The sequence below is a fragment of the Eubalaena glacialis genome, chromosome 6 (assembly GCF_028564815.1).
Source record: "Eubalaena glacialis isolate mEubGla1 chromosome 6, mEubGla1.1.hap2.+ XY, whole genome shotgun sequence".
Classification (NCBI taxonomy): Eukaryota; Metazoa; Chordata; class Mammalia; order Artiodactyla; family Balaenidae; genus Eubalaena; species Eubalaena glacialis.
The window spans coordinates 10,717,515-10,733,877 of NC_083721.1; the positions used below are offsets into that span (position 1 = coordinate 10,717,515).

At 44.8% G+C, this 16,363-nt stretch overlaps 1 protein-coding gene across 3 annotated transcripts in view; it reads left to right on the top strand.

Annotated features, from left to right (window-relative positions):
- Positions 1 to 14,159, top strand: part of RCAN1 (regulator of calcineurin 1) — a 94,431-nt gene extending 80,272 nt beyond the window's left edge. Inside the window, exons 1-4 of one of the 3 annotated variants that reach the window (XM_061193959.1) lie at positions 5,221 to 5,521; positions 8,257 to 8,430; positions 10,007 to 10,166; positions 12,383 to 14,159. In XM_061193959.1, coding sequence (XP_061049942.1) covers positions 5,435 to 5,521; positions 8,257 to 8,430; positions 10,007 to 10,166; positions 12,383 to 12,555 — 594 coding nt within the window. In that variant the 5' untranslated portion in view covers positions 5,221 to 5,434 and the 3' untranslated portion in view covers positions 12,556 to 14,159. Of the gene's footprint in view, positions 1 to 5,220; positions 5,522 to 6,674; positions 7,142 to 8,256; positions 8,431 to 10,006; positions 10,167 to 12,382 lie in introns of those variants that run through there. The other 2 variants (XM_061193958.1, XM_061193957.1) reach the window with 2 other exon arrangements.
- Positions 14,160 to 16,363: the final 2,204 nt, after the last annotated feature.

The window sequence follows — 16,363 nt, forward strand, 5'->3', positions numbered from 1 at the left end:
ACACTGGAAACCCTCCAGGTAGGAACACAGATGGCCTTGGCCCTCTGATGGCTGCTGGATGCTGGCTCTTTGCCCGTCTCAGATGGACCCTCCCTGGTGTAGTCCCTGAACTTCACAAGCATTTATCCGCATCTCCAGGGAGTGGCAGGATGAGCAGTGGTGCCCTCAAGCAGCTCTCACTGTAGTAGGGAGATTGCCAGGTAAGAACATAACTAGGATGCCAGGCAGACTGCACTGAGAGCTGGGGGGTGGGGGGTGGGGTGGGTGGGGGGAGGTCACAGGGGTTAAAGGAGGGAGAGAACATAAAGTCCAGAGGGGTGCCTCCTGGAGAACGGATGTTTGGTGATGGGCTTTGAAGGATGAATAGAAGTTTGGCAGGCAGAAAGAGACTAGGCAGGAGCTGGCTGACGGAACTGAAGAAAGCAGGCAGAGCTGAGGGCTGCCTAGAGGAGTCATGGGCTCCGTAGTCAGAGAAGATCTTGTGCCTTAGGGGTGCCTTGCCCCCAGCCTGTCCCTTCCCTCTTTTCTGAACCCAGACACTGGAGTGGTTCTGTTGCATGGAAGTTAATTCATGCCTCTCCTCTGCTCAAAACCCTCTGATATCAGCATGCAAGCCAGAGACCTTCCAATGGCTAAAGGTCTCACGTGGCCCTGCTCCCAACCACTTTCTCCACGTCCTTCCTCTACAGCCATCCTGAGCCTCCTGCTGGGCCTGGAACATGCCAGGGGCCTTTGTGCCTTCTGTTCCCTGGCCTGAAATGCTGTTCCGAGCATCTCACAGTTTACTCCGCCACTTCCTTCAGGTCTTGATGTACCCACCTGTCATCTTCTCAGGGACGCCTTCCCTGGCTAGTCTTCCTTCCTCCCTTCCTTCCTTCCTTCATCTTCTCAGGGATGCCTTCCCTGGCTAGTCTTCCTTCCTCCCTTCCTTCCTTCCTTTTTCTTTCTTTCTCTCTCTCTGTCTTTCTTTCTCTCTTTCTTTCTCCTTTTCCCAGCTTTTCCTATCCCTCATCTCTGCCTTATTCCCAGCACTTACCACTATCTAAACACACTATATATTTTACCCATTTATCTCATTTCTTTTCTTTTTCTTTTTTCCCATCTAGAATGTAAGCTCCATGAGGGCAGAGAGTTTTGTCTGTCTTCATCTCTGAACCCCCAACACCTGGAACTGTGCTTGGGTGAAAGAGCAAATGGGTAGATAGAGGCATGGATTGACAAATGGATGAATACCAAGTGAAAATCTTCCCCTTTAACCTACAGAGCAATGGGAAGTCACTGAAATCTTTACAGTAGGAGAGGAACGTGATCAAGCTCAGCTTCGGGAAGTTTCATGTTGTGGGAATTACGCACTGTTTTGGAGCAGTAAGAAACTGGCCACAGCGAGGCCACTTAGAAAGGTACTGTGGCTGCCTGAAATGCTGTGCAGGAGTGCCTGGTGGAGGATGCTACAGAGAACCTAGAGACCCCTCCATTGACCAGTGGGGCACGTAGGAGGGGAAGCCATCCAGGATGCCAGAGGGACTGAGAGAATGGAGATGGGGAAGTACCAAAGGGTACTGCTGCGAGGCAAGCATAGTTCCATGGAATCTGCAAGCAAAGGATCAGGGTGAGTCCCGACTCTCCTCAACACAGTGAGACCCCCTGAACCTCAGTATCCTTACCGATGAAATGGGAACTAGAAACACAACTCACATGCATCAACCACTGATTGTGTTTCAAGCACTATACTGGGCGCTCCGCCTATGTCAGATTGTTCAATCTTCACTGCAACTCGGAAGTTGATATTAACCTGGTTTCCAAGTGAGGGCAAGAACTGTCCCCTCGGTTAATAACACCTTTTAGACTGGGAAGTGATAAAGATGACTCAGAGGCCCCTGTGTTTTTCCTGTGTGCAGTCACTTAGGTTGGGGGAACAATGCTCCACATTATAAAGGGAAGGGTTACGAATATTAAGTAACAGTAAAGCTATCCCATTATCTCAGAAGCTAAAAGCGCCATTAAAACGCAAGTTTAATTGGCATTCAAGAGAAACTCTCTGATACCTTTGATCTCAATCAGGTGTGCCATTTTCCCTCCCAGGAGATCTTTTGCAGATTTCTTCTTCGCTCAGCTCTGATTTGCACAGCAAAGTCAGAACTCGGTTTCTCTCTGTAGTCCTTCTGTAGAAGGCTTCACTGGTGCCACATTCTTGGCGTAGTTGTAAACTCCTTGGGGTTTATAATGGGCGCGCTGAGGTCATCCTCACTATGCTTTAAGAGTGCTGTAATGGGAATGATGGATTTCGACATAAACTACAATTGTTCCTCACTGAAAATAGAAACTTCTTAATGAAAATATGCTCTCACTGCTTGGAGCCAGAGGAGGCAAATGCCGGTTGAAGAGATTCATTTAAGATTTTTAATGGCGCGAATGGAAGAAATGCAAAACACCTAAAGCTTTCAGCGGACTAAAGCATTTCATTTCTTCTCTAACTTCTGCTTTCTGTTTTACTATTTTAAGTGCAATTTTTAGTATGCTTTTCAAGAGTTCTAATGAGACGTTGCTGTGGGCCCTGCTTTCTTCAAATCACTTACATCCAGCTTGCAAACAAGAATCAAAAAGGTACTTGCCTTTCAAACCACAAGGGACAGACAAATACCATAGGACGTTTAGAAGTGCAAGTTCATGTCTAATAGACGTGCAGTCGAAGAGTGGACATTCCTAGCAAGAACTGTCAGGTGAGCCGATAAAGGGAAAGCCCTCTGGGTTCAGGGACAGGTGTCTGTCCCCTTGGCCAGCCAGGGCTTTGAAGCACCATGAAGGGTCCATGCTCTGTACCTCTCACGCCGTGGGAAGCCTGTGTTATTGGACCCTAGGTGCCATCTCTCTCGGGTATACTTTGTGACCCAGTGGTTTTTGCCAGCCTCCAATCCAGCCTCCCTACAGGCGGCCACCACTTTGAGCCCCTTTCTCTGATCTAGAAATGGAAGCACTCAAGTTCCCTAAATATGATTCAGATGGAGCTTACCATCAATTCAAAGGCAGGTACAGAACTGCATGTTTTGGGAGGCTTTCTGGACAGCCTAATGAAAGATCTATCATTTATCATTTATTTCTAGGAGCAAAGAGAGTTCAACCATCTTCAAATACCTCACTATTCCTTTTTTTTTTTTTTTTATCCCATCCGTATTAATGAAACCACAATTGTAAATTTGGGTGAGTCCAGTGCTGTTGTCTCAGATGAACAGAAATGTTCCAGATTTGCCCACACGACTGAGTTGGAGGTTCATGTCATGAGTTTTAATAGGAGGAGGAAAGGGAGGAGGAGATGGTGAAATTAACTTCCTCTTCCTCCTCTGATCTCCTTTTAACCCTTATTCGCCAAGGTGGACTCCAGGAGAAAGAGAAAAGGAGGGACAGCCGCTTCGGAGGAGTGGAATGCACTTCTGTGACTTCTACCTCCCGTGCCTTCCCCCTTGGCCTCCCATACTCCCACTGTCACCCCCAGGCCACCACCAAAGCCTGCATGTGCCTCCAGGGTACGCTGCAGGCTCTGCACCGAAATGCAGCCAATCCCAGGGCACAGTTCCCGGAACCAAGCACCACCCAGTGGACCATTTCCTCTTGGCGTTTGATGCATGCCATACTATTTCACAGTTCGAAACTCTTCTAGAACATATGCACTTAGATCTCTTGGGTTGGCAGTTACGGGTAATTTGGCAAAGCAAACGCCATAACTGGTCTCTTGCATAACCCTACAGCTGGCAGCAGGGCACCATGCATGGAGATTAAGCAGTGCTCACTCATCCAAGAAGACTTCGCATTTCCTTTTATGGAGGGATAAATGCTCTGGTTTGTTCTTTCGCATTGCATATATTCTTTTTATTATTGGCTGACTTTAATGATTCTTTGAAGTTAATTTTTAAATGTGAATAGCAGGATTCCACTTAACTTTTGGAAGCTTAAGAGGTGTCTGCCTCTAGACTAGAGAATGCTTTTATAAATAATGAGACTGCATTTAGGTGATAATGTGTAGGAAGGACCTAGGACTCTGCCATAGGGACCTAAACTGGCAAAGTACTTGGAAGTTCAAAGAGTTGCAGCCTTTTAATGGGATTAATAAATACATACAACTATATATAAGAGAGATAACCGACAAAGACCTACTGTTTAGCACAGGGAACTATAGTCAGTATCTTGTAATAACCAATAAGGGAAAAGAATCTGAAAAAGAATAGATATAGATATGTATAACTGAATCACTTTGCTGTACACCTGAAACTAACACAACACTGTAAATCAACTATACTTCAATTTAAAAAGTAATAAAATAAAAAGTTGGAAAAAAAGAGTTGCAGTCTTTTCAAAGAACTGGCATCCTGACATCCAGTGTGCTTCTCCAAGACCAGACATCTTACCTGAAAAAAGGCCAACTGAACTAACTTTTCAATTGTAGTGTACATTCTTTCTATTTCTTCTTCCTTTCCTAATTAAAGCAAAAACAAAAACTTTCAGTCTATGAGTCTCTAAGCAGACAACCTCTGAATGTTTCTTTTCTCAGCTTCAGAGGCTAGATCCTCTAAAATATTTTTGTATCTTTTCCCGAATTTAGCAGCTGTTAGAAAATGATCAAAGTGCTGCATATTCCTGGTTCTCAAATTACAATAATAAAGTTTTCCAATGAAAATCCTAGGATCTCTTCTCACATTCTCACTGTGAAATACAAGTGGGAATTAGGACATTCCTCCAATAAAGTTTAATCAGAAAAAAAAAAAGGCCGTATTTCAAAATGAAGTCCACTTTTTCTTTAAAAGCAGAGTTCATTGACCAAGACCGATTTCAAAATGTTTTCTCTAATACCCCAGCATATGAAACTTTGATTTAAGTGTTCAGGAAATTACAGGGATCAAACAACTCGCCAAGACTTCAGTTTCCAGGTTTCTCCAAGCCTTGAGAGTTCCCTGGAGGCTAATTACTGTTTACTGCTGTAGACCTTCCTCCTGTTCTTCTGTAACATTTTCCATCTTAAGAAGGGTCGTCCCATTCAGCCGAGGAGCCTGGTGACTGAGTGGCTGAATGGAATTACTACCAGTGGAAACTATGCTGCAAGAGGGGTAGATAAAGCAGCTGCAAAGCAAACCTCGGCAGTTTTTTCCATCCTCCCCAAGCAAAGTTAATTAGCATAGGGAAAATGACTAAGGTGTTGACGTCACCTCTTTCCAGTAGAAACTTACACTCTGTCACTGCCTGCCTGTGAGCAAGTAGGACTTGACTCAGGAATTTGGTGTCCAAACAGGATGCTCTGGAAGCGGTGCTTTTTTTTCCCGGTGGGGGCCGGACCTCGGTGCTTTATAAGTGAGGGCTCGAGAAAGAACCTACAGCCTCTGGTAAAGGAATCTTACTTGGGGCTTGACCGCAGGAATTGCTGTAGCTTTCACTGTAAGAAAGCAAGATGCACTTCAGAAACTTTAACTACAGTTTTAGCTCCCTGATTGCCTGTGTGGCAAACAGTGAGATCTTCAGCGAAAGTGAAACCAAGGTAAGGCTTCTGATATAATGTGATTTTTGAGAATTTTCAAACTATTATGTTAATTGGGACTATTAGCTGAAATACTTGGTGGGGTATGTGGCTCTCTTGTGTGTTTGGGGGTTTTGAAATACATCCAGAATGCTTTGAGCCTTAAAAATCAAAAGGTGTTGCCTGAGGAATTAACTGTGAAGGAATTTTTAAAGCTCTCAATATTTAAAAACGTCTGCGTCCCTTGACCAGTTAGTAAGGGAGGGTTTGGTGTGGTGTTTTTTCATTCTGTGTGGGTTGTATCAATAAGTAAACTTTTGGAGGGAGGACTTTTCTGACAGTGAACAGAATGTTTCACTTTGACATTTAGAGTTCAGGATACTTTGATTTTTATCTCAGGAAATCAATATTGGAAAGATATTTGAATGTTTGCAGTAATTACAAGGGCCTGTCTTCAAGTTTCCAGATTTCTCTAGCTGGAGAAAATGCAGCCATAGCAAATAAATAATAAAACTGGATACATAACTTAAGTGTGGGATGAGTATAGCTCCTGGGAAGCAGCTCTCATTGATGGTTATTAATATAATTAGTAATTTTAATTACTATGCTTTTCTTCTTCATTTGATTAAAATGTAAGATTTTCATCAGTAGCTACGAAGCTATCTAATTGATCTTTAACAATATTATATATGATTGAATTCTGTATGTTCTGTTTGGGGGGCGGTGATCATGTTATACCTTTATACCCAAAGCCCTGCTGAGACATCGGAAGGTTTCTTTTTTTTATTTTTAAATCAAATTTAACTCCATAACTGTGTACAATGCTTGCAGGCTGGGACTGTAGTTTTTGAACTAGATATTAGAGCATGTTCTATGTGTAAAAGTACTACAAAGTCTATGTATTTAATGTTAGCCTTATATGAGTAAAATCACTGATTTACTAAATTAAGTAGAGATGCCATCCACTAACTATAATCACTAGGTATCGGTTATTAGAACAAATAAGATTATTTTATAAGAGAATACTAATAGCATAATAGCAATACGAAATTAACAAGATAGTGTGGGTTCTCTTGGGTTCTGGTCCTAAGTCCTGACTTGTATTCTAAAAATATTCAGCAAAGTCATCTCTCTTAAATTATGAATGATAACTTTAAAACTAAGCAGTTGGTCACAGTGCCTATGGATGAGGTCGTGTGAAATTCCAGATCTGCGCAGACACCCTTATGCCCCAGACTTGCCCGTGCTCGGGACGGGTGGAGAACAAGTCACGTGCAGCCAAGATGAAATCGCAGCTTAAACATCTGCCGTGCATTCTTTCTCATTCTTTGCCTCTGCAACACCCCTCGTAGGAAAGTCACAGACATTTCCATCAACTAAAGAGAAGCCGGGGAATTTGAAGAGAGAACGTTTGTGAGCTGTTCCCCACTCCCCCTGAGCCACCTGCCCCGTGGAGACACCAGCCAGAAGGGAATGCGGGACCTGCCCACAGCCCTGCCCTGTGGACCAGGCACTGAGCGACAGGGAGGCCCATCCCCTCCCCGGCTTTCTAGCACTGAATATCCTCGAAGATGTTCTCCCTTCTTGCTGGGAACCCTCTCTCCCTCTGCGGAAGCACCGTGCTCTGCATGGGTCTCCAGGGTACTTGTGGGCTCCAGGGCCTTCTCTTCTCACCAGTCACCTGGGTGGAGGGCACGCTGCCCCATCTGGGCTCTCACCATCTGCCATCCCACCACCATCTGCCTCTCACCCCCATCTGCCTCTCACCATCCTCACAGTTTAGTCTGAAAAAGGATTCAGAAAGCTCGGTGACTAAAAGTCCCTGCATAATCTTCCTGGAAGTTTCACGACTGTCCATCACCTCCCTCTCTTGTCAGAAAGGTTGCAGTGGCCTCTCAGGTCCCCACAAGGGCACCACCACTCAGGACCCGGCCCGGGGTTGCTCCCTAGAGCTTTTCCCAGGAGCTGATGAACGCTGTCCTGAATCTAGGCTTTTAGTCCTTGAACTTGGGCGTTTCAATTCTAAGAACTCATGCTGTTTCATAGTGTTCACTAGTTCTTTTAACACTAGAGCTGGATCTGTACATGTATAAAAGCCAGCGTGCAGAAATGGGTTCATTGGCAGAATGTTAATTTTTGAAACCAGTACTATTTTAGAGAGTTAAAGAGTAACAGATTGAATGGGAACATAATAATGGGAATTTTTAAAAAACTGCTTCCTTTACATTAAGAAATGCAAGGCTTTTCATTAACTTCATTGGTTACCAATTCAATAATAATTTTTTTTTTTTTGAAATTAGCTCCAGTGCTTTTAAGTCCAAAAGCCATATTTGATGGACAAAGCAATGCCCTGAGCTGAGTGGTAGGATTGGAGTTCACTAGAGTGGGGAAGGTCACAGGACAATAGGGTCTGGCAGGCCAGAAGGGTGACAAATGACCAAACGAAAATGTTCCTTCTACTTTAAAAAGAATGTTTCCGTGACTGTAAGAAGTGTTGAAGTATTGGTAATTGTTCAGCTGATTAAACGAATTTAGTAAATAGTACATTCTTACTTTTGTATAAAATCACGTATATTAGATTAGAAGGGCAGAATCTCCCCGGAGGAGAAAGGTGGGTTCTCTGTCTTCTCTAAGAAAAAAGTTGGAAGTTCTTGACATGATTAATAATTTGGTTCCTCCATAAGAAATGTAATGAAGTCATCCAGTCAAAGGTCATATGCAGGTAAATTTCAACTCCTTTTATTTTTATTTTTCAGGCCAAATTTGAATCCCTCTTTAGGACATATGACAAAGATATCACCTTTCAGTATTTTAAGAGCTTCAAACGAGTCAGAATAAACTTCAGCAACCCATTATCTGCAGCAGATGCCAGACTCCAGCTACATAAGACTGAATTTCTTGGAAAGGAAATGAAATTATATTTTGCTCAGGTGAATCGAGTTCATTGATACCCATCCTTCTCCCTCCTCCCTCCCATCCTTAAAAGTAGCTTAGACATCCATTACGTATAGCTTGATTTAAAACTCCAAGAAATCATCTTGAGAAGGGCAAAATTCATACTCGAAATTTTTCATGTCACCTATTTTAAGAAGACATCGGGGTGTATTTGAAAGTGCCCTCAGAGATGACCTTCTTGGGTTGAGTGATGAGGGGAGAAAGAGAGCCTTTCCTGACTCAGGAAGGTGGAGGACCGCAGGGTCGTGGGCGTGGCTACCCTTGACCCCCCGAACCAGAGGGGTTCGGCTCTGCGCTGGGTCCCCACAGCCCGCTCACTCCTGGCGAGCTGGTATCTGCAAGCCGGTCCTGCACATCAGCAGGTAGTAAGTGCTAAGAAATACTCGTGGTAAGCTGGGGTCCCGGCCCCAGGGCACTCCCGGGAACTGTGCGGCGGGTTTGCTTTTTCTCCTGCATCACCCTTCCTGCCTCCCCCAGCAACTGCCTTCTAGGCAGCTCACAAAGTTCCATTTGATGATGTTACCGGAGTCTAACAGCTTGGCAGGGGGAGGGGCAGGGGCTCTTCGGATGCTGCTCCCTGGTGAAAGAGACCCCCCACTGGGGCCCTGAGTTCCCCTTGCCAGTACGGGAGCAGATCCTGTAGAGGGGCTTCCTGACCTTGCGGGAAGGTGAACTTGCCCTTCCAGGGTAAATGAGAGCCGGGATGCCCTGCCCCCTGGTGGTAAGTGCGAGGCGCAGGCTTCAACCTTGGATCCTTAGGAGCAAATTCCCTTCTACGTTTGGTGGGGTTCCATATAAGTAATTACTTGGTCTCTCCACGACTTTTTCTGGTTTATTAAAGTAAATGCATGTTCATTGTGAATTTTTTTGGGGGGGGGAATACTAAAGAACAAAGAAAATCCAAACTGGTAAGATTTTGATGTAAGATCTCTCCAAACAGCCCTCTAATCACTGGTATAATTTTTAAGCCCAAACTAGGATCTTGGTCATTGTTTCTTATCATTATTGTTTTAAATATGTATCCTGGAAGGTAGATGTATTTTTCCTTCCTCACTTTTGGCGTCTGATTCAGAGCCCCAGAGGGAGGGAAGCCTGAGAGCGTGGTGGGCAGGAGTCCTGGGTCATCTTAGAGATGTCGCTTAGCCTTTGGAGCTTCTGTGATAGGATGTGATGCCACCGTAATATGAGGAGCTGGAAGCAATTGATGCTGAGATCCCTCCTGACCTCAGGGACAGTGCTTTACTTTTCCCGTGTATACTAAAATTATCTCTGTATATTTTCTATCAGTCTAGTTCAAGCATAATTACTTGCAGCCCCGGTGCCTGTGAGTCCCCGTCCTGCGAGAGACCTCTAATCATGTTTGCACCATAATCCAAGTTCCCTCCCCCCCCCTTAGAAACCATATTGTGATTCATCCTTGGGCTGCACCTGTTCAGCTGTCTGGACATGGGTTTGTCCTTCACACCTGTCTTCCGTAGGCTGCCATTAAGTGCTATTGCTGCTTCAGTTCTTCCCCCGAGAACAACCACCTGCGTTTATCTCTCTCCTCAGACTTTACACATAGGAAGTTCACACCTGGCTCCACCAAACCCAGACAAGCAGTTTCTGATCTCTCCTCCTGCCTCGCCGCCGGTCGGTTGGAAACAAGTGGAAGACGCTACTCCCGTCATAAATTATGACCTTTTATATGCTATCTCCAAGCTGGGGCCAGGTAAGCAGTGCCCTTGGGTGGAGAGGGGGCAAGGAGACGTGGAGAGATTGTGGTCAAGGCACAGAGACTCGCCTGCAGCAGGAGTGGCCACGACCCCATTGCTCTTTCCACTTCTCACGTGATCAGTGCCAGTGTGTGTTGTGAATTGTCTCTATTTGCTTTCTTCTGAATCGAAGTAACCCATGCCCCGGGGTGGGAGCGTGCACGCCTGCCTCTGACTTCATCCCTTAGGAAAGCGCGCAAGCTGGTCCAGGGGACCAAGTACCATGACCCCTCTGGGCCGCATCACGTGACTCCATCCCCTCACCCACTGAGCACAGCCGGTGTGAGGGACTCAAGACCTGGCCTCACGTCCTGTTGCTCCAAGTGGAGATGAGTGATTGGATTTGGAAAGGGAAAACAGGCTTTCCCCACTTTTAGACATTTCATTTTTAGTCAAGGTAATTTCATCTATTGATCTGATTCTCCCCTGACCTTTTGAATGTGTGAGGGAACAGAGACCCACAGATCATAGTGGAGAAAGAGCCCCAGTCACAAAGCCCAGTAGGGAGGGGTGCTCCCCTACTGAGCTTGCCAGGGAAAGAAGAGGTTCCGGTCCTCAGAAGGGGCAAAGGTGTGAGCATTTAGGAAGAAAGGTACTCTGGCCTCAGGCTTCTCATCCAGAAAATGGGTATTACCGGGTAGAGTAGTAAATGAGATCATCGTGTAAAAAGAACTTCATATAGTGCCTAGCTTATCGGCAGTGCTCAAAACATGTTTTCTGGAAACAGTAAAATGTTGGAGTTTCCTGTCCTATCGGATAGGGTTTGGGTGAGCTGGCAGGTGCAAGCGGGGGTCTTGGGGTAAAGAGGTTTGAGCCCCCCTTCTGCCCTATTCGTGGAGCAAATGCAATAAACGCTGAGGCCATCAGCTTTCTCCTTGACCAGCAATCTGATGTTCCTCTGAGGGGACAGTTTTATTTTCTTGGACCATCAGCAGTTTCACATGGAAAAGATTACATCTCTGTTAACATCGCTCTGACGGAAATTCCCCCTGTGGTAGAAAGCAAGAATCATATTACTTACTGCTCACCGTGGCATGAAGGTCAAGGTGGAAGTGGCCAGTGCTCCTCCTGGCAGCTCCAGGCCAAGGTGTATTAGGGAGCAGAGGGTTGGAACCTTCTGGAATGTTAGAGAAGGGAGGAAGGGGGTGTCCACCTGGGGAGAGGCGTCAGACTGCTCCAGAGGCGGGAAATGCTGCTAGTGAACATTCTTCACACTCTAGAACCTACCACTTCTTTACAGACGGCTTATTGGAGAAACCCTTCTGGAAAATAGCCATAATAAGATCAATTTGCCCTTAGTTTACTTAGGGCTTATGACCTTGAATAGTCTTTCTTTCAACAGTTGAAAGATTGCAAAGATTTTGCCCATATGATCCTGTCCCCATGCTTTCTGGATTGTGACTCCTCGGCAGGTAGGTAGGGATTTGTAAAGGGGATCGTGACCAACATTTTGAGCGATCTCTCTGACCCTCCACCTTAATTGCCCCCTACCCCGAGAATGCTGAGGCTCTTTCCCCCTTGCAGACGCAGTTACAATAGCATTCCAGTCTCACGTGTGGGGTAGAAAAGAGGCAACACCTTTTTTATGAGTATAAGCGTCTTGACTGAACCTGATAAAATTCAGGCTGACATAGAACAGCAGGACACGCCTGGTTCAAGGGGTTGATAGTTGTGTGAAAAAGGATATGGTGTGGTCAAAAATGTTTTTAGAGCACCTGTTTCAACCAGCACACCGGTGTCTTTGTGCAGGGCCTCCCCGTGCTTCCTGCCCCTATTGTGGGCTAGCAGGAGGCTCAAGAGGTCCTTTCCTAACGCCTTTATTCATGCACCGTCTTTTCCTGAACGGGCGCTCCTTGCACCACACCGGGGAAGTCCTCTGGGGAGCCTAGAGGGCCTGGTGAACATGCTAACTGTAATTAAAAAATACACTCCTTCCATACCTTCCATATGCCTGGACTCAGAGGGTTTGATTGAAAGCTGAGTCATTTACGGTGGTGAGATATAGAATGAGCCACCAAAGAAACACCAATCCAGAGTGTGGCTGCCTGTGGCCCTCAGTCCCCTTTGGGTGCCCACAGAAGCTTGGCCGAGCGGACCCCTACGTGCGCATCCGTTTGCTCTTTGACCCTCGGGTCCTTGCCTGAGTTACCCTGCACTTATTTTCTTTCCCTAGGGGAAAAGTATGAATTGCACGCAGCGACCGACACCACTCCCAGCGTGGTAGTCCACGTGTGTGAGAGCGATCAGGAGAACGAGGAAGAAGACGAGATGGAAAGAATGAAGAGACCCAAACCCAAAATTATCCAGACCAGGAGGCCGGAGTACTCGCCCGTCCACTTAAGCTGAACCGGCACCCGGACGAAGAAGTGTTCTGAATCATACTCACGAGAAGGAATTTTTTACTGTGGAAGTGGCCAGTCACAACTTTGGAGGTGGCAGCCTGTGATCGCTGTGGCAGAAATTCCATGTTGCTCAGAAGAGAATCGAGGCTTTGTCTTCTGGTTCTAACAACGCTGCGCATCAGTCAATGTTCATGGCTCCTGGGAATGTCCTGAGCCAATCACTGAGTTTGGGGTGATCGCACAAGGACTTCTGGGAACGTCTCGAGAAAACCAATAACGATAGTGTTTTGTACTTGTTCTTTTCTGGTAGGTTCTGTTTTTGCCAGGGGTAGATTGATCAGTGGGTCCAGGGAGAGCCTTCTGTTTCTAACCAACCTACAAGGTAGACTCTCTCTCCCAGTAGGAAAAGGCACCACGTGAAGCCATAAGGTGTCTGGTGCAGAAAGGTTGTGAAGACAACAATGCAATGCAGAAATTGTAGTGTCTCATTTTTCCCCCTCACGTTCTAATGTTTGTGCATGTGTATTACTGATTTTCAGAACTAACCTTTGGTCGTATATAGAGTTACGCCATTGTTGTTTTCCATCTTTGGGGAAGATAGGAAAGCATTTGCAAAATCTGTCACCGTTCCAGATTCAATGACTGTCTTTGCAACAGCACACACAGTGGGGGATTCTACCGGTAATACACCCACTCAGCATCCTATTTGATGCAACCTAGAACTTGTGCTTTTGCAAAAGAAGTCGATCTGAAATTCCTACGTAGCGTTTCGCTTATAAAACTCAGAAAACAGCAGTTTCACTGCCAACTTTTAGTGGGTGAGAAATTTTAGTTTAGATGTTTTAGGTCAGACAATAAATGGGTTTCATTTATTTCTTTTACGTGGTGGTTTATATACATGAATCATAGCCAAAATCCTTTTTTGGGGGAACTGTCAGTTGAGATCATTGATTTTTTTTTTAACCCCACTGAAACATCAAGATAAACTTGTAAATAAAGCTGATAGCATATATACATACCTGTTGTGCCCTTGGGTGAGAAATACGGCCGTGGAAGACTAGTGTAAGATGTATTAACCTCCCTGTGAATTGTATGTTATAGAAAACGCCTTTCAACCATTTGACAGGACCTGAATTCAAAGCATGTGAAGTGGACAGTAGATGTGTGGTGGTATGAGAAGGATGCAGTGCCTTTCCCCATTCATTCCTGACGGAATTGTCACACTAGGTTAAATGTTTGTAATTTTTTTCTAGTTGTCATGTGTGTGTCTGGTCAATAGGTATTCTATTTTGGCCTTACAATACCATAACAAGGTTTGTCCTTTTGAGATACCTAATGCCAAGTAACAATGCATGCTTTGGAAATGTGGAAGATGGTTTTCTTTAAGAAGCAAAGGTATGTGGCTGTCCATATCAAGACATTGACTGAATGTTCTCAAAACCCTGTTTACAGTACTTGGTGGGGGGTCGGGGCAGATGAGGGAGAGACCATTGCATAGCTGTTCAAGTGTCCCTAGTTAAGTGCTTTTAAACTGGAGGGGCTAACCTCAAGATATTTTTTTTAACTGCATTCTATAATAAATCGACACAATATGCTCTTTACGGAAAAGTTACCTGTTTGTCATTTTATTTCTAATTGTCAACCTGTGCGACCTTTGAATTCTGCAGTCTCAGAAGGACGCATCCCTTCATCAGTTTGAGTTTGGAAACTCCCAGATCCTTGCTGCGATTCACAGAGGGTCATCCACACTAATGGTGCATCACCTAGGAAAGGGGAAAATGGAGAAAACTGAAACCAGAAGTCTGAGTATTTCTTTTGTCCAGGGAGAGGATACTCTGATGAAAACCCTTTTCGCCAGCAGATCCACTAAACGACAATCTTTCTGATTCTTAACTTAAGGAGTTTTCTTTCCTGTTAGAAAACATGCCCATGGAAGATACTAAGTTACAAAGGCCAGTTATGTTCAGAAAATCTGTCTGTAAGCCTCCTCTTTGAATCTCACCTGGAACTCTTATTACAAATGGTGGTGAGCTCCTGGCCAGCCCTCAAAGGCCTAAACAACCCCATGTTTATTTGCCAAACTAGAGCAAATGGTGTTCATCTTCATCGAGATGAGCATCAGGCATTTTTCCATGAAAATTCACTTGCTCCTCTGCTTTCCTTGTACAAGCAGCCTCATTCTGTCATTCCCCAACAGCATTTGCATATTTTAAATTCATATACGTTTGAGGTTTAAACATGTTGGAAAATCCACATTTCCACCAGATTGGTTGAATCTGATTGTTGAGGAGATTCACTAATTAACCACGGGGGTGCGGAGAAGGGCTGTTATTTGTCATCATGTTGAATAACTAGGAGCCCCTGCAGAGCAGAACTGAATTGGGAAGTGTGCTGGTCCAGGATCCTGTTTCATAAATAACCCTGGAGGGAGTTTCCTGGCGGCCTAGTGGTTAGGATTCCGGGCTTTCACTGCCGGGGTCCAGGTTCAATCCCTGGTGGGGGAACTGAGATCCCACAAGCCACGCGATGCGGCAAAACAAAGCATAACATTAATAACCCTGGAATAAAGTCAAATTGTGTTGTCAGTTAATGCAGATTTCCAACAGTTCCCCTTACACAACTGGGGAAATACAGGTGGCTGGTCCCACTGCCCGGGAAGCCGTCAGACCCTAGAGTAGAAATCACAAGTCAACAAACAGCTTCACTCCTGATGGACAATATCTGATAAGTGGTTCTGTGGCAGGTACAGCCTCACCTGAAATTCCAAAGCCAATAATGCTCACAGTCTGGTTACCTGGCAGATGATTATGAAGGGCTCCAAATCACGCACGTGCCCAGGGCTCAAGCATCTCTCTAGCCCTGCTAGTGAGAGGGCTCAGTAAAATGCGAAACGACAGACAAAAAACAGGCAGAATCACGCGGGATGCATCCTTTGCCATTGATTGGATGTGTTCCTTAAAGAGATTTTCATAGAATATATTTCTCATCTGATGATAAGTAGCTTGGAGCCATCCAACCAAGAAAAGAAAATCAGCCCCTCAGTGTATGCTAAATCCAAGCAAAGGGCGGTAAATGATGAGAGAAGTATAACATTTTGTGCGGCTGTTAATACTCGGGCTATAAACATTGACTTGCAGTCAGCAAGCAATTAGAATTCTTCATGTCCAGAACCTTGTGAGAATTAATGCCCGCAGGAGATTTGGGTTTTTGGAGAGCTTGTGAAGTTGTACAGAACTCACTACCAACTAAATAGATTTTCTCAAATATTCATTGCAAAAGATTAAATATACTATACAGACATGTTATGACCAAAACTGAATCGGCAGTTGGGGTATGTCATATTTTACAGCATTTAAAGAATCCTGTGGAATATTTGCATTAAGTGCCTATCAAGTAAAGTTCATCTAAAGGTCAACAATTCAGATGGAAATTACATAAATAATTTACCTTAAAATTATCTGAGAAGAAGTTAGAATATAATAAGAAATACATTTTTTTCTTCTCCAATTCTCGTGTCTTCTGATTCTAAAGTAGGGCATGTAGGGAATTTTTTTTCAAGTATGCCGCCACACTTGGCAATCTTTAATTCACATCTGAAATTCTCACTCTCGTGACTCACCAAAAGTTACATGGCAATCAGGTAGATGGATTTTATTCTCACATACCTCACTTACTTCAGCACTCCCTCCCGCTGTTCGTGAAAGGTCATTTTAATCATGACTACGTTTATGAAAGCCAGAGAAGATTATTTGGAAGTGACTGAGATGCAGTGGCTACATGTACCGTTTCTCCTTCTTTCAAGATTCTGATTA